Consider the following 24,960-nt stretch of genomic DNA (forward strand, 5'->3'; position numbering starts at 1 on the left):
GAAAGAAGTCCAAGGTGCAGGGTGCTTGGTGTTGGGCAGGATTATAATTGGGCCTTCTCAAGTGTGGGTTTGTTTGTTTTTGTTCATGAAGAGTTTTTCTTGGGCTGGGCTGCTGCCTAAACTTTTTGGGGGGAGGGGTTTGCTGTTTTCATATCCTCTTTTTGTGGGAAGCTTCAGTGTAGGAGGTGCTTTGTAAGAACAACTCAAAGTTTTCCTGATCTTCTCTGTTCAATCTCTAGGTATTTCCACAGAGAGGAATTTTAGAGCAAGACACCTGCTGAAAGGTCAGAAAGTGGAGGTGAAAGCAAAGGTGCCTGTAGCTGCTGCTCCTGCTCCAATGGATGCCTGGAAAAGTGCAGGCCAAGCGCCTGGGCAGCAGGTCAGTACGGAGAAGGGCAAATGAAACCAAAACTCTGGAGAGATTTGTCAAAAAGAGGCATGTCCTTCTGCTCCCCCTATTTGGGGCTGGGAGGGGGCAGATTGGCTGTAACAGCAGTAAGCATTACAATCCCATTTCATTCAGTTCCTAGGAGAAGATACATCTGGGGTCACCAGTTGTGGTTCTTGTGGCATCCACGGAATCCCCTCCCCATTAGCCTGGTGCTGAAAGGTTATAAATGTTGTCACCAGGCAAACCTTCCCAGGGAGTAAGTGCAGGAACTGCGGTGAATTGTTTTTTGCCTGTATCTTCTCCGTTCTCTTGTGGGATTCTTTCTGCGAGTTTATTGTATAACCTCAGAAGCGAAAGAAGGGGCATTTTTGCCTGAATCCTGTGGATCTTGGTGGCTTGGTAAATCCTTCTTGTTTTGCGATGCTGCTTCAGCTGCCTTATTCCACCTCAGATGTCAAGGTGAAGAGGAAGCCAAGCTGTTTACTGTGCTGTTCTCTGCACAAAGTACCAGCAAACGCCAGAACATAGAGAAGCAGACTGTGGTAACCTAGCTTTGGTGAAAGCAGAATGACCTACTGGCATGGTTGAGATTGCATTGAAACAAGCCGTTAGTAGCCTCAGCCTTACGCCCTCCTCCCCTCCTCTCACTCATGGCCATGCCATGCCTCTCATTTTGCTCTGTATGTCCTTTAGCAAAGTTTTCTCCATGGCTTAAAGAGCTGCCAGCCATTTCTGGTGTGGTGTAGCCACCCTTCTGGTCTGTGTGCAGCTCCTATATTGGAGTAATGCATCACTTACACAACAACATACAGTGCAGAGCTAATAATTTTATTAGTTTTTGAATACTACTTTGAAAGGAGTAGCTGGACCCAGAAGGGGATGTTTTCTTGGTAATGTCTAGCCACAACTCCCAGTCATTCTCTTGAAGAGGCATCACATAGAAGAGATACACACACTTTGTTCATTCTTTGTGATCTGTTTCACAGGCCTCTGTTGGCAAGAAATGGCAAGCTCTTCAGAGGGGGGAAAAGCATTGTGTTGTTAGCCTTTGGGCAATTTAAAGTGGCATCTAAGGGGGTGGAGACATTCATGGGTTTGAAGACTCAAAAGATGAAAGGGATCAGTTCTAAAATCACTGAAGGCTGCCTTGTATTTGATGACTTGCCTAGTAGCCACAGGCAACCAGGATTTTCATGCAGGTGACTGAGCAGCCAGCTCACTTGATTTCTTGGCTAGCTATAAAGGAAGAGTAACCTTATCTCATCCAGAGTCAGCACAAAAACACAGTGGACTATCAGAGTGTCTCTCCTCCACCATCCATCATGGAAGAAGGCACTTTTTATTGTGTTTCCATGCTGATTTTGGAGGAGGGGGCAAAACAAATATTGCAGGCTAGTAACTTTTTGACTTACAGAGGTACCCCGGGTTACAGATGCTTCAGGTTACAGACTCTGCTAATCCAGAAATAGTACCTCGGGTTAAGAACTTTGCTTCACAATGAGAACAGAAATCGCGTGGCGGCGGCAGTGGGAGGCCCCATTAGCTAAAGTGGTACCTCAGGTTAAGAACAGTTTCACATTAAGAATGGACTTCCAAACTGAATTAAGTTCTTAACCCAAAGTACCACAGTATTTGTAAGGCTAGCTGAAGAATTACCCTTCTCCCCTTTGTGTACAAAATGGAAGCAGCAGGATGAAGGAGAAGTACTGCTGCTGCAACCTTGTTGAGCTCTCCTTGTCCTGGCAAGAGTACAGCTATGGGGCTGGGGCCCTGTGCTGTAGGATCACACTATAGAAGTTATTAGAGGGTTGAGTTGTTGTCACGTCACCAGAGAAATGGATGGCTGTTTTTAACTCTTGCACAAAGCAGAGACACAAATACCTAGACAGGGGCTGGGATCTAAGGAATGCTCATGTTTATATGCATGTCTGAATTGTGTATATATGTGTTTGTGTCAAAAAAAGGCTCTAAAATTTAAATATATTTGTATTAAATTTTTATTAAATTTTCAACAAAAGGAACAAAAATAAAACAACCACAAACAAATATACACACATGCAAGCAGCATCCAATCTATGATTCCTTGCAGGAATCCCTTGCAGTCAACTGACGTGTGTGGAGATAGACAGTGAGGTTGTGCATTCATAGCAGCCAGCTTCTGTTTGAGGAACGAGCAAGGGAAGCAGCACCCTGCCAGGAATAGGTGGGGCAGTGACAAGCTGTAGGGGGACTGAGATGTACCTCCCTGTACTTAGGTCATGCATGTGATGGTCTCTAAGGCTTGGCAAAGGATTTCGCTGGAGAAAGACCCCAGTGGCTCCTCTTCAATAACTTCCTGTTGTGATGGATGAAGTTGCAGGCTTCCTCAAACTTGGCCCTCCAGATGTTTTGAGACTACAATTCCCATCATCCCTGACCACTGGTCCTGCTAGCTAGGGATAATGGGAGTTGTAGGCCAAAAACATCTGGAGGGCCGAGTTTGAGGAAGCCTGGCCAAGTGTCTCTGGAAGCATTATTTCATGGCTCAGACTCTTTGCCCTCAAATCCTTTAATCTGGCAGTCCCATTTTCCTCCATTCAGATCCCTAGAAACAGAAGGTCCAGTCACCTGGCTCTCTGGTGCTCGCATGGTGGTCCCAGCTTTGAGCGTCAGCTTTAGGGATAGCAGTGAGAATATTTTCCGTATGCTTCTCTTCACTAGCTCTGACCTGAGCTGAGTCTATGGGTGGTCGCAAGGCACTGAAGAGGAAAGAGAAAGAAGGGGGAGAGGAAATTATCCAAAACTCACAGGAAAAGTGCTAATTCAGCAGCTGTGGAGCATAATTATGGGTAAGTCCTGGTACAACATGCACCCAGCAGCAAGGGAGGTGCCAGAAATAGGTGGGGCAGTGACATGCTGTAGGGAGACTATAAGTACTTCCCCGTACTTACGTCTTGTGGGTGATTGTGTCCATGGCTTGGCGGAGGACGGAAACAGAGAAAGACCCCAGTGGCTTCTCTTTTATAACTTCCTGTTGTGGGGGAAGCACACAGCATGTCAGAGAACTAGAGACACCTGGAGACTGAAATTGACTGATTATGCAGAATTGGACAAACTAACAGGGAAGATTCAGTATCAACGAGACCAAAAGTTCATCGAGGACTGGGGAAGATTTACAGATTATCTGAAAGGCATATGTGATGAACAGATAACGTTTGTTGGTTTTCAAGAGACTCTGTGAAAAACAGAGGAATATTGTTAAAAAGAAAATAAGAGGAGGGAAGGAGATATCTAAAGGCAATACTAAGTTAAGAAATGCGTTAATAATATTGAGGCAAACGAAAGATCGGCAGAGGAGCTGAGGGAAGTCAAAAAAAGAGATGAATGTGTGATAAAATGTGGATTGTATAAAAAATGGTTTGTTTGTTTTCTTCTTTTGTGGAAAATGAATAAAAATATTAGCAAATAAAAAAAAAGAGAGAACTCGAGACACCATCTCTGCCACCACCACACCAAGCGCGCTCGGGGGTCCAGCACCAGCGGTTGCTTGGTATATGATAAAAAAGAAAAACACTACCGGTATTTTATTCCCTGAATCTAATTGACTCTTTTCTTTTTCTCTCCAATTTTAAGGGAGCAGCTTATATATGTCTCCCCCCCCCCCCGAATTTTAAAGGTGTGGCTTATCTGCGGATGTGGCATATATCTGGGCCAATATGGTATAATCGAGAGAACAAACAACAGGAGTCCATGGGGAAATGAGAGCCATACCTTCCTGACGCTACGGAACTGGAAGAGGACTTCTGTCACAATGACCACAGGTCTTCTGGCTGTGCCCCAAATGCCATTTTCCCACAGCCAAGGATGATACAGGCATTCCTCTCGACCATATTCTGGACGGAAAGATTGAGAAAAGTGTGTTTGGAAACCTTAAGTGCAGTAGGAAGAAGTCACCATTCAGTTGGGACCTTTTAGCAGTTGGGAAAATATTAGTAAGTCGTGGAGTTGTTGTGCAGACTTACAAGATTCATTTTTCCCCTCCAGGAAACTCCTGGCAAGTCATGTGTCTCCCATCCTATATTTGTGCATCTGGTTCTTCCTGCCTAAATGTAGAACCTGACATTTGTCCCTACTGTATTTCGTTTTGTAAGTTTGGGCCTTGTTCTCCAATCTGTTGAGGTCATCTTGAATCCCGATTCTGTCTTTTGCGGCATTGACTACCCTTCCCAGTTTGGTGTCATCTGCAAATTTGTTGAGCATCCCCTCAATTTCCTTCGTCCAAGGCATTTATTTAAAAACAGGTGATCAACAACAGGCCCAAGACAGAACCCTGGGGCAGGATTCATTCTCTTTCAACGCAGCTCTGTTTTTCTAGATAATAGGAACCCAGAGGCTGTTTCATATGCTTTGGTGTGAATGTAAACAGCAGCTAAGGACCCAATCTGCCAGGATCTTCTCAACCTGGTGCCCTTCAGATATTGTTGTGCTACAACTCCCATCGTGTCTAACCATTGGCCATGCTGTTTGGGGCTGATGGGAGTTCCAGTTCAAACACATGGGTGGGGAAGGGGCACCAGGTTGGGGATGGCTGACCTACACTCTTGCAATGCTCCTTTTTCATTTGCCTCCCTTACCTCAAGCTTCTCATTCTTCCTAGCTACAACTGTGTGGCTGAATTCCTTCAGTGCCATCAATATTTGAGATATGTGGCGATATGAAGCCTAAGGAAAATGATGTGTGTCAATTATGTCATTTTCTTTATTGCAATCAGTGATCATGAGGGATGGACAATAAATCTGATTGCGTAAGCACTGAAAGACAAACCTATCAAGGGGGGGCCGCTAGGGGCACCTTCGAAGATGGCCGACAATACCATCTATCCAGCTTGTACGAGGTAATTAGAGGCTGATTATGGGAGTAAAATCAGTCTCCCTGGGAAGGGGAAGACGCTGTACTCACCCGCGGATGCCATAAATCACCCCCGAGATCAACTGAAGGAGGGGGTGAGGCACAGGGTGGAAAACCCTCGAACAGGCTTGGAACTCCTGGAAGCTACTTTCAGGAGCGAATCTGGTTGCGTTGCTTAAAAAGAAGAAACAATTGGAGAAAGTAAACGCACATGCTTCAAGAGAGGTCAGGAGTGTTTTTATCTGCTAATTATTTTACCACTGAGATGAAGAAGATTGGGACGGAAGGAATAGAGATAACATCAGAGAATCGCAGACATGTTGGTAGGTGGAACGGAAAGGGGGGGGGGAGAGACCTTTTACTTTCTTATGTGATTAATTTAACAACCCTCCCCTTTAAAGAACTGTCTCTGTTTTGACCTGCTAATAATTTTACCACTGGGAATGGGACAGAAGGAACAGAGATAACATCAGAGAATGGTAGACATTTTGGTACGAGGAACAGAACGGAAAGGGGGGGGGAAGACTTTCTACTTTTTCATGTGATTAATTTAACAACCCTCCCCCTTAAAGAACCGTCTCAATGACTAATTTGCAAAAGGGTTTAAAAATGAACTGTGTAGGGAAAAAATATGAATTGAAGGTTTTATTCTGTGAAAGATTTGGAAAAGAAAAGAGTCTCTGTGACGCAGTAAGAAATCGGACTCGATATGGACAGGCAGACCTTCGCTGCAGGATATAGGGTCTAGGGAGGAAAAGCCGTGGACCGGTTATCAGCTTGGGATCGTAAAACTTAAAAGGCTACCCTCCTGGAGGACTAATTTATGATGCAGCGGGTCTCGAAAGTTAATGAGCGGACATTTAGACCGAGCGTGTCTGCTCGAACGAATGTCCTGATTATTGGATTTCTGTGAGAGATCTACGAGAGAGCATTACAAAAGCCCACACAGAGATATAAACTGTTTCTTTCAACCCACTTGTGGAGAGAACTCGGAGGTGACAGAAAAGGAAAATGAGTAATGACAAAGAGTTGAGAAGATGGGACTGGAAAACATCAGGAAAGCAGCAGAAATATAGATGTATGAACTCCAGCCAATTGAGAAGCATGGGTATCCCCCACAAAAATTTATAATCCGGAAAATATTTGGACTTTATGATGTGGACTGATATAATTTGGACTAATTGGTATGATATGTGTAATCTGGTAATTCAGTAAATGGAAACTTAATAAAAATCATTTTAAAGAAAGACAAACCTATCAAATCTACACTTTCAGAAAGAATATTTGAAACAAAATACTGCTGTCTTTTAAAATTCGCACAGGTATGATTTTTGCGATGTACTCATACAATATGTGTTTGCATAAATGCACATATTGGGGAAAGTGTGCATTTTAAAAAATGCATAAATATGCTACATTAGTGGGATTTGCTCGCAAAAACATGTTTATCAGGAGAAATTTGCACTAAAATTATGATCAATTTTCATGAGCATTTTTTTTAAAAAAAAGATTTGATGATTGCTGCAAAATGTGTGGAACTGAATCGAAGAGTGGAGAAATGAGACACTGAGAGAACCAATTTGGACAGATCCTTCCATCCCAGATAATAATAGGGGTGGTTTAAATATCAGTATTTGTGGATTCTGACCAGACCACACCTCCCAGACTCATGTGCAGCTCACAATGCAAAGATGCCTTGCATTTTGACTCCTTTGAATCTAGTGATACAGTTCTTGGCTTCATTAAACGCCAAAATACATTAAAATGCATCATTTATTCACTGGAAGTATTTGTAATCCACCCCTCACGCAGAGGCACCAGAGCAGAAATATACAACATCTAAATTATGGTGCTCCAATTTTTCATATCAAGTGGGCCACAAGAGTAGTTCATCATGGAACCTGCTGCACACTGTGGGAGTGGGGAGCGAGGCCAAAATTTGACACACACACACCCCGGCCCTCATGCTGCCTTCCCAAAGGTAGACAAGTGAGGTGCTGGGATTTGGGAAGGAGGCACAAGGCCTCCTTAGCTTTGGGAAGAAGGTGGGAAGGCTCTAGGTCCTCTAAGGGCATTGAGGGTGTGACTGTGTGGGTACGAAATCCTTGGAGGGTGATGTAGTTGGAGGAACGAAGGTCACGAGCAGAGACCAATTGGGAAATCAGGACAGAGGGCTAGTGGGGTCCGTAGGGTAATGTCAGGGACTGGCTGGATGAGTAAGAGTGGTGGGCACCGCCTAGCCAGGGGGACCTCAGACGATGACCCCTAAACCCTGGGGAAGGGAGGAGCTGGGAGGCGCTTGAAGCAAGAGGTTTGAGCCATCAAGGAGGGTTCAGAAGAAGGAGGCTCTTCCAGGACAAGACCTGAGGTTGAGAGTCTCAGTGTGAGCGCAGACATGGACAGAGATTTCATCTGCTACTCAGTGGCTGGGCACTCCCAGTCATGCTGGCTCTCCTCCCCGCTGACATCCCTCTTGAGGAGAGACCTGCACGTTGCTGAGTGACAGGCCAGGCAGGCTCAGAGGAGCCCACCCCTTGCCTCAGTCTACATCTGCTGTTTTTGTTTTGGAACTGAATTTGTTCCCCATCCCTCCCAACTGTCCAGGTGTGTGTGTGGGAAACCTGGCATGGCTTCCACCTGAATCTTGAACAGAAATTTGATCCACACTGTGTACTGCTTTTCACAGCGTGGAAGAAAGCCTCATTCCTGCAGAGCAAGCAGTTTCCAGGGGACAAAAAGTTGGCAGCTCTACTTGAAAAACCTGGGAGATGCCCCAGAGTTGGGAAATCTCCATCCGTGGCTGATGGGCTGTGGCCTGGCTTGGTGGATCGCAGGTTATGCAGGGCATCTGAGACGCCCTGAGATTTGCAAGCAAGATGGATATATCCATCAGTAACTCACCTGGTTGGCGTGCCACCAGGTGGGCTTGGTGTACATTAGGATTAGAGCAATTTAAAAAATAAAATAAAAATAATATTAGCGGGATTAATGACTCATCTCTTAGAGTCCCTTACTCTTCACATTCCAGAGAGCATTCCAGAAGGATGTCTACCACTGAGTTCTTCCGTTTTGAGACGAGGTTGCACACTGCAGTCTTGATGTGAGGTGGCCACTCGTCTGCGATCCTGTGGAGATGTCTGTAAATCTCCTTCACAATCATGGGCAGCTGGAAGAAGATAAAAGAAGACCAGGATGAGAAAGTGTGGTGGACCTGAATGAAAACGAGGAATTTGGGGGAACGATATATGACTTTTTTCTGTTCAGATTGACTATACCCCTCAAATGAAGAAAACAAAACAAAACTGAAGCTTTTGGGGTTATAGGGCTAGAAGTTCAAAAAAAGATGGTTATTTGTGTATGTAACTACAGCAGCTAGGATTCTCTATGCACAGAAATGGAACAATGAAGAAGTTCCCAGCAGAAAAGAATGGATAAGCAAAGAATGGATCAACAAAGCTGGCAGCTAAAATAAGAGAACTTAACCATGACTGATTTATGTTTAATGGAAGCATTTTTAGGACTATTTGAAGAAATATTATAATATCACAAATTCGCGAGCAGGATTTGAACTATGAGCAATGGAAATAATTGGAGATGATTGTATTTTTGCTATGATACAAAAGAGTGAAGTTGGGGTGCAGCAATATGATAGAATAAAGAAACACCATGGAAAATGGGATGGAAAGTAGGAAAAAGAAAGGAAAATTTATTATCTATTGGAATTTTATGTATTGGAGACTGCATCTGCTGCTCAGCGGCTGGGCAGTCCCAGTCCTCCTGGCTCTCCTCCCCCCTGACATCCCTTTTGAGGACAGACCTGCAGTTGCTGAGCGACAGGCCAGGCAGGCTCAGAGGATGAGCCCACCGCCTCGCCTCAGTCTCCGTCTGCTTGGGAAGCGTCCAGAGTGATTTTCTGAGGTCTGTTTCAGTCTCCAGCTGGAGCAAATCAAGCCAGAGGAACTGGGATGTGTTGTTGCTTGCTGCACATAAAAGCTAATTCCATTTTATGCCTCTTGTTCTATCCTGCCCCATGAACGGCCTGTGCTCGCCCCCTACAGCTCCTTGACAGGTGTCCTGGCCTGTTCCAGAGGAGGAGCCCCCAGGGAACAGCAGGCCAGAGACTGCAGCGCCACAGATTGCTCCAAGGACGCACTGAGGCCCTTTCAGACTCTGCTTCTGGTCTCCCTCACCTGGGCTCTGCCCTTCTTCATGCTCTGGAACTTCTTGAGGAAGGAGGTCATCGTGCAAGAGAAGAAATGGCCCACTGATTGGTTTGCTCATTTGGAATCCCTCTGGGCATAAGGACATCAGAAGAGTTCTGCCGGATCCAGCCAACAGCCCATCTAGTGCGGTATCCTGCTCTCACAGGGGCTGGCCTGATGCCTGTGGGAAACTCGCAAGCAGGATCCAAGCACAGGGCAATTCTCCCTTCGGGAGAGTCTGGGACAGTTTAAATGGGGAAAGACACAGTTCCTCTGGCTATCCCTGACCTTCTTGCCAGCTAGGTCAGGAAGATACATAACAATTCACTCCTCCTCAGTAAGCTAGGTTGCAACAATGGCTATGGGATAATTAGTAAGCAAAAGGTCCTGACGCCTCCGCTTTAAGATTCTGGTGCCAGGTTCCTTCAACCAACTGGGAATGCCGTAGAACTGAAAATACAAATTAGACAGAATGGCGGCACTTCCAGGATGAGTCAGGCAACCTCAGGTCAGATCACCTGCACACTCACAGGTGTGCACACTCACAGTTTCAGGAGCACTCCAGCAGGTGCCAAGAGAACTAACTTGTGACTATCTTTCTAATTAACCTCCCCTGTTTAATTTGGACCCTTATTTAGAATGCTTATTTTAGAAAGTTAGAATATTGCTTTTATATATGCCTAGAATTGTGTGTATGCTGCTGCACTTTGTTGATAAAACTTTGTTGTTTAGTCGTGTCCGACTCTTCGTGACCCCCTGGACCAGAACATGCCAGGCACTTCTGTCTTCCACTGTCTCCCGCAGTTTGGTCAGACTCATGTTTGTAGCTTCGAGAACACTGTCCAACCATCTTGTCCTTTGTCGTCCCCTTCTCCTTGATAAAACTACCTTTATAATAAATTTCTTATTTTTTATATTATTTTCATGTGGACTCACCTTTGTCGTTTGGGAGGGTTCAGATACACACATTAAGGACAGCGCTCTGTGTGACTCCCACTAAAGATCCTTTGGGAGGGAGTGTGCTCTCAGGACCACATGGGTGCTGGTTTCACACAGAGGCCCCATGTTAGTATGTTAGTCCAAAGCAAGAATTAACCCCCCATGTTAACCCCATGTTAGTCCAAAGCAAGAACTTGTAGGTGCTTGGGGGAAAGCAACAAAGTGAGATAGGGCACAACTTTTCAGGCCATCCATGACACAATGGGGACAAATTTTGTAGGAAACCCTTTGAAGGCCTTCCTTAAACAGCAGCAGTCTCTTGAAACAGAGAGGCAGACAACTGCTCCATGCCCTACTTGATCATACCTGTGCCAGCAAGGAGTGGTCATATGCTTTTAATAAACATGAATGCTTAAATTTCATAACAGTAATTGGAAAGAGTCTCATCTTAGTCATGATTAAATGGGCACAAGATGTGGGACACAATATTCAGATGGAGGAATGGGAAAAACTATGGAAGAGTGGGATTAAATCTACAGCATGTGTAGCGATTAAAGAAAATTATATGAAAATGATGTATAGATTTTATCTAACTGTAGTCAAATTAGCAAAAATGTACAAATCTAAAGAAAATAAGTGTTGGAAATGTAAAACAACGGAAGGGATGTTTTTTCATATGTAGGGGGAATGTAAAATAGTAAAAAAACTATTGGGAAATGATTTATAATGAAATGAAAAAATGTATAAAATAACTTTTGTCAAAATACCAGAAGCATTCCTACTAGGAATTACAGGAGTAGATATACCTAGATAACAAAAGAACTTATGTATGAGACTGCAGCCACACGAGTATTGCTTGCAAAACATTGCAAAGAAGGTGTCCCAACCAAAGTAGATTGGCAAGTTAAATTAATGGAATATGCTGAAATGGCGAAAATGACAATGAAACTAAGAGAAAGAGATGGCAACGAATTTAAGGAAGAATGGAAGGACTTTATTGCATATATACAGAAGAAATGTACACAGGTTAATACATTGGCAGGGTTCTAGGACTACTTGTAAATTACATTATGAATGAACAATAATTTTAATAGTTTTTATTTTACAGTGGACATGTGGTATGTTGATAAACATTGGAACCAAGGAAGGGACTAGGGGGAAGTCAACTTTTTTGTTTGATACTGAATTTGTATTGATGTTGTTTTATTTTTGTTATATTTGGAAATTAATAAAATATTTATAAAAAAGGAAAGAGTCTCATCCTAAACCTGATGCATTATCAGACAGTTTATCCTCACCTTGCAAGCTCCTTAATTAAGTTTGCCAAGTGCCTCTTGTCTTCAGGACATAAATCCTTTAGAGAAGCACTCTTCATTCCTACTTTGTCAGGGACCTGAAAATTAAAACCAGCATTTTAAAAAGCAATCATTAACATGTTTCTGAATCTACAATAAAGCCACAGGCTGTATATTCGGCCCCAGGTGAATTAAGAACTAAAGAGAACACAAGTTTTTAAACAATAAAAAACCAACCAATTTGCCCCCTTTTTAATCCTTATTAATGATGTTATTTATTAATTGGTTGACAATGCAGTTTTTCCAGGAGCAAAAGACTGCTGTGCCCAAGGTGCTATTGACAAAACTGTACAAAAGTCAACCTATGAATATATCATATAACTATCAATACAATATGTGTGAATGTTAAAGGCTACCTTGCTAAATGCAGTAGTATGGGGGAAATGCTTACAATAAAAAAACAGTTTATCATTTCAATAAATGCTATTCAAGATTTAAAATGCTTGAGTTTTCCCCCTCTGTGGTTATTTCAGAATTCACTATCAATCCGGTGCAGTTCACAATTCAACATGCATTCGACGGCTCGGTCAAAACTGATGCTGCTCAAAGACTTAAAAGGAGCTCTAAAACCCTCACAGTCGATAGAACTAATGTGCCTGCCATAACAACCCCCCTTTCCTACTGTGCAGGGACCAAAGGAAACTGAAAACCTCAGGTTACTACAGCAATGAAAATGTCACTGCCAGTGCTTTGGTCATCCTCCCTTACTGTAAGAACTGGCTAACTTTGCACTCCTTGTCCGCCAGAGGGCATTTCATGCTACATAAATGCTCAGTTCCCTTCAGCTCTCGGCATGCATGTAACAGCTAAGTCTTGAATTTCCACAGCTAATACAATGTGCACCTTCAGAGAGCTGAGTTGGGAGTCTTCCATTATATTCTCAATTTCAGTCGTGTAATAGCACCTTTCTTCAGCACCTTTCTCCAAAGTGAATAACACAGCAGCAGAACAAAAATACTGAGAATGAACTAGAAATTACTGGACTACGCAGAGATGAAATCCAAGAGTAATTAATGACTAATGCTTGAACAAAGCGGTGGTTTAGAGGTTCGGGAAGAATCTTTGCAGAGAAGGTCCCAATGTACAACCTGCCACACCTTGCACCAGCCGCTACTGCTAACCTGTTGGAGCTTAAATTTTAAAAACTGTTTCAACACAAACACATACATAAGGTACACAATACAGACATGCATACAGTGGTACCTCGGGTTAAGTACTGTCAGAGCTGGCTCCTGGTCCCAGCTCACAGAGGACCAACGCTAGCCGGTAGTAATGTATCAAAGTCTTTATTGAAGTATAGTTTCCATTTCCAAGCCTCAGCGCCCCAGCTCTACGTCTAGGGTCTAGACCGGCGAAGCTCCATCTGAATCTCCGCCCCCTGTACACCAGTTTAAGACTCTAGCCTTACTCCACCTTTTCCGTCTTTCCTTTCTCCTCTGGGTCCTGCTACCCCCCGGGGTCCCTTCCTTCCTGGATTCCTCCGACGCAGACGTGGACCCCCCTGACTCCTCCCTCTCTCTTCGGCGGGCTTTAGGACCTGGCTCCCTATCCGGGCTGCCAACTGCTGCACCCTCCTGTACATTTGAACTTGGTGCGCGCGCGCAGCCTTCCACCTTCCTCTCGACCGTTTCCTCGCTCTCCGATGGAGGCGTGGCCACTCCTGCCTCATGTCCTCCCGCTGGCAGCGCGCTGCCTGATCCCGATGCCTGGGACTCCTCCCCTCTACTGCACTCTGGTGTGGACGCTGGTCCGGATTTCCAACTGCTGCTCTCTGAGTCCCCCCTGGCCCCTTCTTCCTGGGGTGTCCCCCTCGGCACCCCCCTTGCCCTGACCATGGGGGCCTCTTTCTGTGAATCTTCCGATTCACTGGAAAGACTCAGAGACCTCGGACTGCTGTCATCGCTGACATTTCCTTCGGACTCCTCCCCCTCGCTCTCTATTTCCTCCCTCTCCTGTGCCTCTGCTCCTGAACCCCTGACATCCATCCCCCCCTCGAAGCCCCCCCTTCCCCCCTCCCCTCCTTCAGGTGTGGGTGCTGGGTGCTCCGTCGTTATGGGGGTGAATGCCGGATACAGTTCGTCCCCCTCTGCGTGCATCCATCCCGATAAGTCCGGCTCGTCCTGCATGCTCTCGCCGACCTCGATTTCGTCTGCTTCCATCTCTGTGCCGCCGTGCTCGAACCCAGGGTCCTCCTCTAACACTTCCATGTCCGTCTCTCCCCCGGTACCCTCTGGGGACGTTGCCTGCCAAGGGCCCCTCAGCCACTTCCTGCGCCACTGCTCCTCTGGTCGCTCGTCCCACCAATAAGAGGGTTCTGAGGCAGACCCCGAGGGCGATCCCTCCGGAGAACGTGTTTCTAGTGCCGGCTCTTCGTCCGAGGTGAACCCCTGGAACGTGCTGGCTGAAAGTTTGGGTGTGAAAAGCCAGTCGTCGAAATACTCGGCTGGCATGGGCCTTTGCGGGAACAAGGCATGAAACTCTTCCTTGAGAAGAGGCTCGTCCAAAGCGTAGTCCGGCACCCAACGGTTGGCGCTGGCCGGGGTACCTTCGCTGGCTAGAAAATATTCTACTCCCTCTTCCCCCCATCTCGAGTCTAAAATCTCTGTGACCTGGTTGATGGGTTCCCCTCTTGGCGACCCCCTCCTTGTGGGCGTCTCCCTATACGGGTCTGGTGCCGTGCCCTGCGCCTGAAATCGGTGAGGTGCCTTGTAGGGCGTGAGCACTGACCTATGGAACACTGGGTGCATTCTGGATCCCTCCGGAAGTGTCAACCGGAAGGCCACTGGATTGATCTGTGCCTTGACTTGGTAAGGTCCTAGCTGCCTATGTCCGAGTTTCTTCTTCGCTAATGATCTGGTCGGCACTGCCTGAGCTGCTAACCAAACCCAGTCTCCCACCTGTATGTCCTCCCCAACCCTTCTGTGCTTGTCAGCCTGCAGTTTGTATGCGTGCTTTGCTAGTTCTAACTGCCTCCGAAGTTGTTCGTGAACTTCCTGCAATTCTGACGCTAAGACTTCCGCCGCCTGTGGCTCCCCCTCCCCCAGTCTCTCTAATCCCGGGAAGGTTCTGGGATGCCTCCCGTTGTTGGCGAAGAACGGTGTCACCCCCGTGGACACGTGCTTCGTGTTGTTGTAGGCGAACTCAGCGAGCGGCAGGTAGTCTACCCATGTTGCCGGCTGCTGATTTGCATAGCATCTCAGGTACTGCTGCATGATGGCGTTGACGCGCTCCGCTTGTCCGTTGGTCTGCGGGTGTCTCGCCGACGCTAGGTTGATCTTGACGTTCAGGAAACCCATCAGCTTCTGCCAGAAGTTCGAGATGAACTGTCGCCCCCTGTCGGACAAGATAGACCGTGGCAGACCGTGCACCCTGAAGACGTGGTCTATGAACAGTTTGGCGGTCTGTTCCGCCGTGGCCACCTTCGCGCACGGAATGAAGTGGGCCATTTTGGTGAACATGTCCACCACCACTAGCACTGCCGTCTTGCCCCTCGAGCTGGGTAAATCCGTGACAAAGTCCAGGGCCACCCTCTCCCACGGTGCGCTCGGTGTCTGCAGCGGTTCGAGCAGTCCCGCCGGAGGTTTGTGCACTGACTTGGCCCTTTGGCAGGTGTCGCACCTCGAGACGTAATCCGCGACGTCCACCCGCATCTTGGGCCACCAAAAATCTCTGGCTACTAATTCTGCCGTCTTCTCTTTGCCAAAGTGCCCGGCGGTGGGTGCGTCGTGCAACTGCTGCAGTACTTTCGCGCGGAGGTCCTCTCCCGGTACGTAGAGGGCCCCTCTGCGGATGAGCAATCCCTCGCGTATCTGGAACTCGTCGTCCTTCGCCGTGCCCTTGTGCACCTCCTCCATCTTGGCTCGTGCAAAGGGGTCTTCCTGCAGCGCTCGACGGACAGCATCCAGGTCCACGGTTGCTGAAGCGCACGCCCACGCTTCCGGTGCGAAAATGTGCTTGGCCGCTGCTGGTGCCGCCTCTTCGAGGTATTGCGGCTTTCTGGACAGTGCATCTGCCATGATGTTGTTGTCGCCTGGGATGTACTCTATCCGGAAGTCGAAATCTGCAAAGAACTCCGCCCATCGTATGTGCCGCTGGTTCAGGAACCTTGCCATGCGCCAGTACTCCAGGTTCTTATGGTCCGTGCGAACCTGCACTGTGTGTTTGGCTCCGATGAGGAAGTGCCGCCACGCCTTGAATGCTGCATGAATGGCCAGCAACTCCCTGTCCCAGATGGTGTAGTTCTGCTCTGACTTGCTGAGCTTTCGAGAGTAGAAGGCGCACGGTCTCCAGTCCCCATGCGGGTCCTGCTGCAACAGTACAGCTCCCACGGCTCTGTCTGAGGCGTCCGTTTCAACTCTCATCGGTCTGCTGGGATTCACGTGCAGTAGCTGCTCTTCGGAGGAGAAGAGACGCTTGAGGTTCTGAAAGGACTGCTCCGCTTGCTCCGTCCAGATGAACTTCTTCTTCTTGGAGCTGAGCGTGTCTGTAATGGCCGCTGTCTGCATCGCGAACCCCTTGATGAACTTGCGGTAAAAGTTGGCGAAACCCACAAACCGCTGGACCTCCTTCCGGTTGCGCGGGCTCTTCCAGTCCAACACTGCGCGAACCTTGGCGCTGTCCATGGCGAGCCCCTTGTCCGACAACTTGTAGCCCAGGAAATCTACCTCCTTCCTGTCGAACTGGCACTTTTCCAGCTTGGCGTACAGCCTATGCTCCTGCAGTCTCTGCAGAACTTCCTTGACGTCTCTCTCGTGGGTCTCCTCTGATTCCGAGAAAATCAGGATGTCGTCCAGGAAGCAGACGCACTTCTTGTAGAGAAGACCCGCCAGTACGTGATGCATGAAGGCTTGAAAACAGTGAGAGCCATTTTGTAATCCAAAAGGCATAACTCTGTATTCATAGGTGCCCAGGGGCGTGAACATGGCAGTCTTCCATTCGTCGCCCTCCCGTATGCGAATCAGGTTGTACGCCCCTCGCAGGTCCAACTTCGTGAAAACGCATCCTTTCCTTACCGTTGCGAGCAGGTCGTCTATTTTGGGCATTGGAAAGGCCGTGGGCTTGGTCTTGGAATTTAAGATCCTGAAGTCCACTACAAGCCTCTTTTGGGGCGTGTCCTTCTTCTTCACAAAGAATACAGGACTGCCCCCCACTGCCTTCGACTCTCGGATGAAGCCGCGTTTCAAGTTGAGGTCTATGAACTCCCTGAGTTCTTGCAGCTCGTCTTCAGACATGGAATACAGTTTCCCGGTTGGCAGCGTCGCCCCTGGCAGGAGGTCAATCTTGCAGTCATAGGGCCTGTGGGGAGGCAGCTTGTCCGCTTCTTTCTCGCAGAAAACCTCCAAAAACGCTGCGTACTTGAGTGGCACTGCTTGCAGCGTTCCTAATTGCAGCTGCTGGTCATCCTCTTCCCCTTCCGGGCTAGGCAGGATGCAATGTTCCGCACAGTAAGAGGAACCGAAGGTCAGTTGGCGCTGGTACCACGCCAAAGCTGGGCTGTGCCTGTGCAGCCAACTCATGCCCAATACTACAGGCGTGTCCGACAAGCGGGTGACATTGAAGCTGATGACTTCTCGGTGATTCCCAATTTGCATCACCATGGGAGGCGTTTGCTGCACCACTTGCCCCCCCAGCAATTCCCTGCCATCCACCGTGACAACCTGTAGAGGCAGCGTGGCTGGCAGTAGTGCTATGTTGTGCTGTTGAATAAAATCCAGTCCTATAAAGTCTGCGTTACTACCAGAGTCAATGGTGATTGGCACTTCTATCGTGAGTCCATTGGGCATTTGGAGTGACGCTGTAAGCTGCACCACTGGTTTGGGTGGGAGGGGGTCTGTGGGCTGCAAAATTGCTGGGGATTGCTTCATTGACTTGTCTGGCTGGACCCCAGTGCCTCTTCCTCCAGCCAGACTCCGTCGTTTCCCTGCTGTGGTGCTCTCTGTTGACTTGCGTCTGTGACTGTTGCAGAGGCTGCAGTGTGCTTATGGAGCCTCTGGGGACACTCTTTCGCCATGTGCTGAGCACTGTCGCAGATGTAGCACTTCCTGTTCCCTCTAGGAGGCTTCGTTTTGACTGCTCCCGGTGTTAGGGCTCTGGTAGCTGACTGAGCCCTAGCACCTCCAATCTCCATTGGTTCTTCTCCCCCTCCCTGCGAGGGTGTGGATTGCGCACGCGCTGCATCTTTGGGAGAGAGGGGAGGTGCTCTGCCTGGCGCCCGTCCCCAACGTCCTTCTTCTCTGTACCAAGGACGTTCTTCCAGACGCACCCCAATTTCCAGCGCCCTCTGGACCACTTGCTGAGTGTTCTTTGGTCTCTCCCCCCTTGCAATCTCAGCTTTCACATCTGCATTCAAGCCTTCCCAAAAGAGGTCTCTCACTGGAGCAGAATCTTTCTCCCATCCCAGCGCATGGACTAAGCCAAAAAAGCGTGCATGGTACTGCCTCACACTGGCTCTGCCTTGTTTAAGCCCGTGTATGTCTCTTCTGGCAATATCGATGTCTATCTTTGATAAAAAACACGAATCCATCGCTTTAATGAAAGCCTTCGCATCTTGGAGCGCCGGATCATTATCTCTCCATAAATTCCTCAGCCATGTTTTGGCCTCCCCATGCAAATGGGACAAGATAAACCCCACTTTCTCTCGCTCATCTCTAAAGTCTTTTTCTAGCAGATCCAGCGCAAACAGCAGGTCTGCTCGGAAGTTGGGGTACTGCTGTAAACTCCCGTCGAAATGAGATACCAGACTGCCTCCCCTTCTCCCCAGTCCAATGCCCTCTGACTTGGGTCCTGGTTGCCCCAGTGAAGAAAGCACTTCCAACCTGGCTCGGAGATCTCTGCAGGCGGCATCCATTTCCTCTTCCCTTTTCTTAGAGGCCAGTACCTCCGCGTTGAGTTGAGTCACTGCATTTCGCAGTTCTGTCAGTTGCTGTTCTGCAGTCATCTTGCCTGATCTGTGTGAGCTCTTGAAGCACCACTCCTCTGCCCTCGCTGCGTCGACTCACGTTGCGAGGTTCTTGGTGCCAAAACTTTTAATGAGATGGAGCTTACTGTCAGAGCTGGCTCCTGGTCCCAGCTCACAGAGGACCAACGCTAGCCGGTAGTAATGTATCAAAGTCTTTATTGAAATATAGTTTCCATTTCCAAGCATCAGCGCCCCAGCTCTACGTCTAGGGTCTAGACCGGCGAAGCTCCATCTGAATCTCCGCCCCCTGTACACCAGTTTAAGACTCTAGCCTTACTCCACCTCTTCCGTCTCTCCTTTCTCCTCTGGGTCCTGCTACCCCCCGGGGTCCCTTCCTTCCTGGATTCCTCCGACGCAGACGTGGACCCCCCTGACTCCTCCCTCTCTCTTCGGCGGGCTATAGGACCTGGCTCCCTATCCGGGCTGCCAACTGCTGCACCCTCCTGTACATTTGAACTTGGCGCGCGCGCGCAGCCTTCCACCTTCCTCTCGACCATTTCCTCGCTCTCCGATGGAGGCGTGGCCACTCCTGCCTCATGTCCTCCCGCTGGCAGCGCGCTGCCTGATCCCGATGCCTGGGACTCCTCCACTCTACTGCACTCTGGTGTGGACGCTGGTCTGGATTTCCAACTGCTGCTCTCTGAGTCCCCCCTGGCCCCTTCTTCCTGGGGTGTCCCCCTCGGCACCCCCCTTGCCCTGACCATGGGGGCCTCTTTCTGTGAATCTTCCGATTCACTGGAAAGACTCAGAGACCTCGGACTGCTGTCATCGCTGACATTTCCTTCGGACTCCTCCCCCTCGCTCTCTATTTCCTCCCTCTCCTGTGCCTCTGCTCCTGAACCCCTGACAAGTACTTAATTAGTTCCGGAGGTCTGTTCTTAACCTGAAACTGTTCTTAACCTGAAGCACCACTTAAGCAAATGGGGCCTCCTGTTGCCGCTGCCGGAGCACGATTTCTGTTCTCATCCTGAAGCAAAGTTCTTAACCTGAAGCACTATCTTTGGGTTTGTTGTTGTTTAGTCGTTTAGTCGTGTCCGACTCTTCGTGACCCCCTGGACCAGAGCACGCCAGGCACTTCTGTCTTCCACTGCCTCCCGCAGTTTGGTCAGACTCATGTTTGTAGCTTCGAGAACACTGTCCAACCATCTCGTCCTCTGTCGTCCCCTTCTCCTTGTCCTTTTTGGGTTAGCAGAGTCTGTAACCTGAAGCATATGTAACCTGAAGCGTATGTAACCCGAGGTACCACTGTATAAGCATGGGCATTCCATAGATCCCTGCCCTTGTCTAGGCATTTGTGTCTCTGCTTTGTGCAAGAGTTAAAAACAGCCATCCATTTCTCTGGTGACGTGACAACAACTCAACCCTCTAATAACTAGTATAGCGCGATCCTACAGCCCCATAGCTGTACTCTTGCCAGGACAAGAGGAGCTCAACAAGGATGTAGCAGCAGTAGTTCTACATCCTGCTGCATCCAATTTGTACGCAATGGGAGAAGGGTACTTCTTCTGTCAGCCTTACAAATAAGTCAAAAAGTTACTAGCCTGCAATATTTGTTTTGCCCCCTCATCCAAAGTCAGCATGGAAACACAATAAAAGAAAGACAGAAAGATGCCTAGATGCCTTAGACTTGCTTCTTGGTTGTTTTATCTCTTCCGTTTCGAGCATGAGCCCTTTAGAGAGACATGTTTCATTTGTAATACCTGCTGCTCACCCTCAACCCTTGGGTGGGATAGGGTGGGAAACAAAACAATAAAAACAAATTGAGATATCAGTTCTTTTCTGAAATAATGCTGTACTTTTCATTTGCACCACCCAATCAAATCACATCTTGATTTATGACACAGCAATTGGGCAACAGTTCCTCTTTGGAAACAAGGGCTTTCACACTTTCCAATTTGCCCTGTAAGACAAATCGGCTTCAGGGAAAAGAAGAAGTAGAGGACTAATTGGTTTATCATTAGCATTATATAGAGTGGGTGAGCTAACATGACGGGGTGAACTAACAGTCCTGCTGAGTTGAATGGACTTGCAGGTTAAATCTGCCACAGATTGCAGCCTCAAGAGTTCTGGTTTCATTTGCCCTTCTCCGTACTGACCTGCTGCCCAGGCGCTTGGCCTGCACTTTTCCAGGCATCCATTGGAGCAGGAGCAGCAGCTACAGGCGCCTTTGCTTTCACCTCCGCTTTCTGACCTTTCAGCAGGTGTCTTGCTCTAAAATTTTGCTCTGTGGAAATACCTAGAAATTGAACAGACAAGATCAGGAAAACTTTGAATTGTTCTTACAAAGCACCTCCCACACTGAAGCTTCCCACAAAGAGGAAATGAAAGCAGCACCAAAAAAAGAAAAAAGAAGAAAAGGTGCTTAAGGAGCCCAGGAAAAAACTCTTAATGAACAAAAACAAACCAACCCAGACTTGGGAAGGCCCAAGGATAACCTTGCCAACACCAAGAACACTGCACCTTCAAGAAATGCATTTCTTGACATGGCACTAACTTCTACTTCTAAGGGCAAATACAGAGAACACATTTTCACACAAAAGAGAATCATTCCTGGGTCTGACAAAAAATTAATAATCATGGGAGCAGAGAGCACAAGTTAGACTTGCTGTCAGTTGGGTTAAGGTGTTAAAATTATCCATTAAGTATTTCTTTATCAGTAAAAACAGGCAGAATACAAAAGCAAGCCAAAGCAGGCCAACAAAACTCTGTCTTATCTTCTCTGATACCTCTGAGTAAGGAAGGGCCAACTGGGAGTTGGCTAGGTAGGCAAATGAAACTCAAAAGCCCACATCTAATTTGTCAGGAAGTCAGTGGGTACAATGAAATTATTCACTGTTTGATCTACTCCCAGGATAGGGCCAGAAGGAACATGATGCCACCACCTTTGGGAAGCTGAACAGGTCTAGGTCTGGTTAGTGCTGGGTGGGAGACTGCCTGAGAACCGCATGCGCATGCACGCTACTTTGGGCTCCATGATGGAAGAGAAGGCTAAATGTAAGCAAATAAACATGTAAATATGAGCAGCTAGAGATCAAATGTTGCTAAATGGCAGCATTAAGCCATTTCTCTAGCTCAGGCACGTCCAACTCCCAAGAGACTGTGATCTACTCCCAGTATAAAAAATCTGGCAGTGATCTACCTATTGTCATTGGAGAGATGAGGAGTGTGTGTGGGGTGGATGGATTGCCCAGAGTTGTTGAGCTTTTATTTGTTAACTTTCAGTAAACTTTATTTAATCCCACAATCAATAAGGGTCCCGTGATCTACCAGGATCAGCTGGGGATGTACCAGTAGATGGCGATCCACTGGTTGGACATGCCTGCTCTAGATCTATGAGGAGTACCTAAAGGCTGGCTGCCAACTGAATGGATACTTCGAAGTAGCTATTATAGACTAATAATAATAATTTATTATTTATACCCTGCCCATCTGGCTGGGTTTCCCCAGCCACTCTGGGCAGCTTCCAACAAAACACTAAAATCCCTAAACTAGGCTGCCTTCAGATGTCTTCTAAAAGTCAGATAGTTGTTTATTTCCTTTGACATCAGGTGGGAGGGCATTCCATAGGAAGGGCGCCACTACCGAGAAGGCCCTCTGCCTGGTTCCCTGTAACTTGGCTTCTCGCAGCGAGGGAATTGCCAGAAGGCCCTCAGTGCTGGACCACAGTGTCCGGGCTGGATGATGGGGGTGGAGACGCTCCTTCAGGTATACTGGACCGAGGTCGTTTGGGGCTTTAAAGGTCAACACCAACACTTTGAATTGTGCTCAGAAACATACTGGAAGCCAGTGTAGGTCTTTCAAGACTGGTGTTATGTGGTCTTGCACTAGCATTTGTACTAGAACACTAAGCAGCCCTGTTTAGCACTCGCTCTTTCCCTCAAGCGACGCTCCCCAGCCCCTCACAACAACCCTGCAGAGTAGGGCGAGGGGCGAGAGAGGGAGAGGCTGGCAGGCCAAGGTCCCCCCGCCCTGGGAGTGGGGGCTTCCCCTGTAACCCCCGGGCCTGGCTCGCCACGCGGCGGGGCGTCTTTCCTGAGGCAACGGAGGCGGCTCTCTGCACATGCTCAGAAACCACGGCAGCCTTTGCCAACGTTTATTATCGGCCCGCCGTCAAATTAGCTCCCCCCCCCCCCTCGCTTTTCATTCTCCTCCCGACACTTCCCAGCTGACACGGCCGCGAGCTCCTCCTGAGGTAAAAAGACGGTCCTTACTCCAACGAGCAGCCACGTCGCCATTTGAAACAACCGCAAACTCCAACGTCCCTCCGCCCAGCCACGCCCCGCGCGCCGACTCTCGGTTTCCATTGGTTAACAGGGACCGGGGTTCGCCCAGATACGGAGTCGGAGGAGCCGGCCAATGGGGAGGACCCAGAACGGGCGAGGGGAGAAAGGGAGGAGGAGGAGGAGGAGGAGCCGGCTCTCCCATTGCCTTCTGGGAGTCGTAGTGCCTGCTCTTGATTCCTCCCCCTATACAGAACGGCCACCGAATGAAACAGAATGAAAAGGAGGACTGCGATTCCCGAAAGTCTTTGCGGTGTGGCTTCTGAGCTACGGGTCGTGAGAGGAGTCAAAACAACGCCCACATGGTGCTGTCCCTCCCGTTTGGCTGTTCGTACAGCTGTACGAACAGCAGAGACATCACTTTGCCAAAAAAGATCCGTATAGTTAAAGCTATGGTTTTCCCATTAGTGACGTATGGAAGTGAGAGCTGGACCATAAAGAAGGCTGATCGCTGAAGAATTGATGCTCTTGAATTCTGGTGCTGGAGGAGACTCTTGAGAGTCCCATGGACTGCAAGAAGATCAAACCTCTCCATTCTGAAGGAAATCAGCCCTGAGTGCTCACTGGAAGGACAGATCGTGAAGCTGAGGCTCCAAGACTTTGGCCACCTCATGAGGAGAGAAGACTCCCTGGAGAAGACCCTGATGTTGGGAAAGATGGAGGGCACAAGGAGAAGGGGACGACAGAGGACGAGATGGTGGGACAGTGTTCTCGAAGCTACCAACATGAGTTTGGCCAAACTGTGGGAGGCAGTGGAAGACAGGAGTGCCTGGCGTGCTCTGGCCCAGGGGGTCACGAAGAGTTGGACACAACAAAACGAATAAACTACAACAACAACACATGTGTGCAGGCCCAGGCTGCAACTGAGGGGAGGGAGCAAAACCCAAGAGAGAAGGCAGTCGGCAGGTTGGGAGAGGCAGAGAGAAAGAGGGGAGAGGTTTCAGCTGCAATCAGCTTTAAAAATGGGGTACATCCAAAGTTGCTCTTGGACAAGGGTACATCTGCCTTATGGGAGCGCCTCCTGGCCACATTCCACTATGTTTAGGAGTAGACCCATTGAATTTAATGAACATGACTAAGTTGCGCTCATTCATTTCAACCGGTCTACTTGAAGCAAAGCATAGATGAGTATCACTCTCTGTGTTTAGCTCCATATATTTGTAAATAAGGCGGATTATTACAAAGGCATAGAAACTGTGTGTGGATCTAACAGTTCCATAACCTGAGGGGGCCTTGGGGTCGTGTGCCCCCGACTCTCCACTTCTCCACCCCAGCTGAAAGGAGATCAGAACCTTTTCCTTCCATTTTCAGTTAATGTCCATCAAGTGTTACTTCAAACGCCCCAGACAATGGTTAATATTCACTGTGATTTGTTCAAAGGAGCCAAGAAAAATCAAACCCAGGAGTGTGTTGCCCCAAACTCACTTTCCCCACCCTTTCCCTCCAGAATACAGGGGAGAGGAATGCCAGTATCACCATCATGCTTTGCTACGGGCAGATGGCTCTTGGGACCCGGCTTGAGGACCTCCTGCGCTTCATCGAGCTCATCGTGGCAGAGCTCCTCTTCCAATTCCAGAAAACCAGGAAGGTATGGCTCTCATTTTCCCACGGACTCCTGTTGTTTGTTCTCTCAGCACAGAACAGACCTCCTGAACTCCGCCAAGGTCCTTGCACCACATGCCTTCAGACTGTGCCCTAGGGCAGGGTCTCTGGCTTCATCCACCGAAGGGTTGTAGACTGTCGTGTAAACTGACTCCACACTTAGGACCAAATGGGGTATTACAGTGGTACCTTGGTTCTCAAACTTAATCCATTATGGAAGTCTGTTCTAAAACCAAAGCGTTCCAAAACCAAGAAGCACTTTCCCATAGAAAGTAATGCAAAATGGATTAATCACTTCCAGACTTTTAAAAACAACCCCTAAAACAGCAATTTAACATGAATTTTA

At 48.1% G+C, this 24,960-nt stretch overlaps 1 protein-coding gene across 1 annotated transcript; it reads right to left on the minus strand.

The window, feature by feature from the left end:
* Positions 1-1,203: 1,203 nt before the first annotated feature.
* On the minus strand, positions 1,204-23,157 carry LOC310660297 (protein hinderin-like; the record flags this gene model as incomplete). Its single annotated transcript, XM_083404621.1, has 4 exons — positions 1,204-3,129; positions 11,718-11,812; positions 20,829-20,968; positions 22,944-23,157. 4 exons carry the CDS (start codon positions 23,155-23,157, stop codon positions 2,976-2,978), a joined length of 603 nt encoding a protein of 200 aa, XP_083260747.1. The 3' UTR covers positions 1,204-2,975.
* Positions 23,158-24,960: the final 1,803 nt, after the last annotated feature.

Source organism: Podarcis tiliguerta, assembly GCF_965153285.1.
Source record: "Podarcis tiliguerta genome assembly, chromosome: 11".
NCBI classification, from domain to species: domain Eukaryota; kingdom Metazoa; phylum Chordata; class Lepidosauria; order Squamata; family Lacertidae; genus Podarcis; species Podarcis tiliguerta.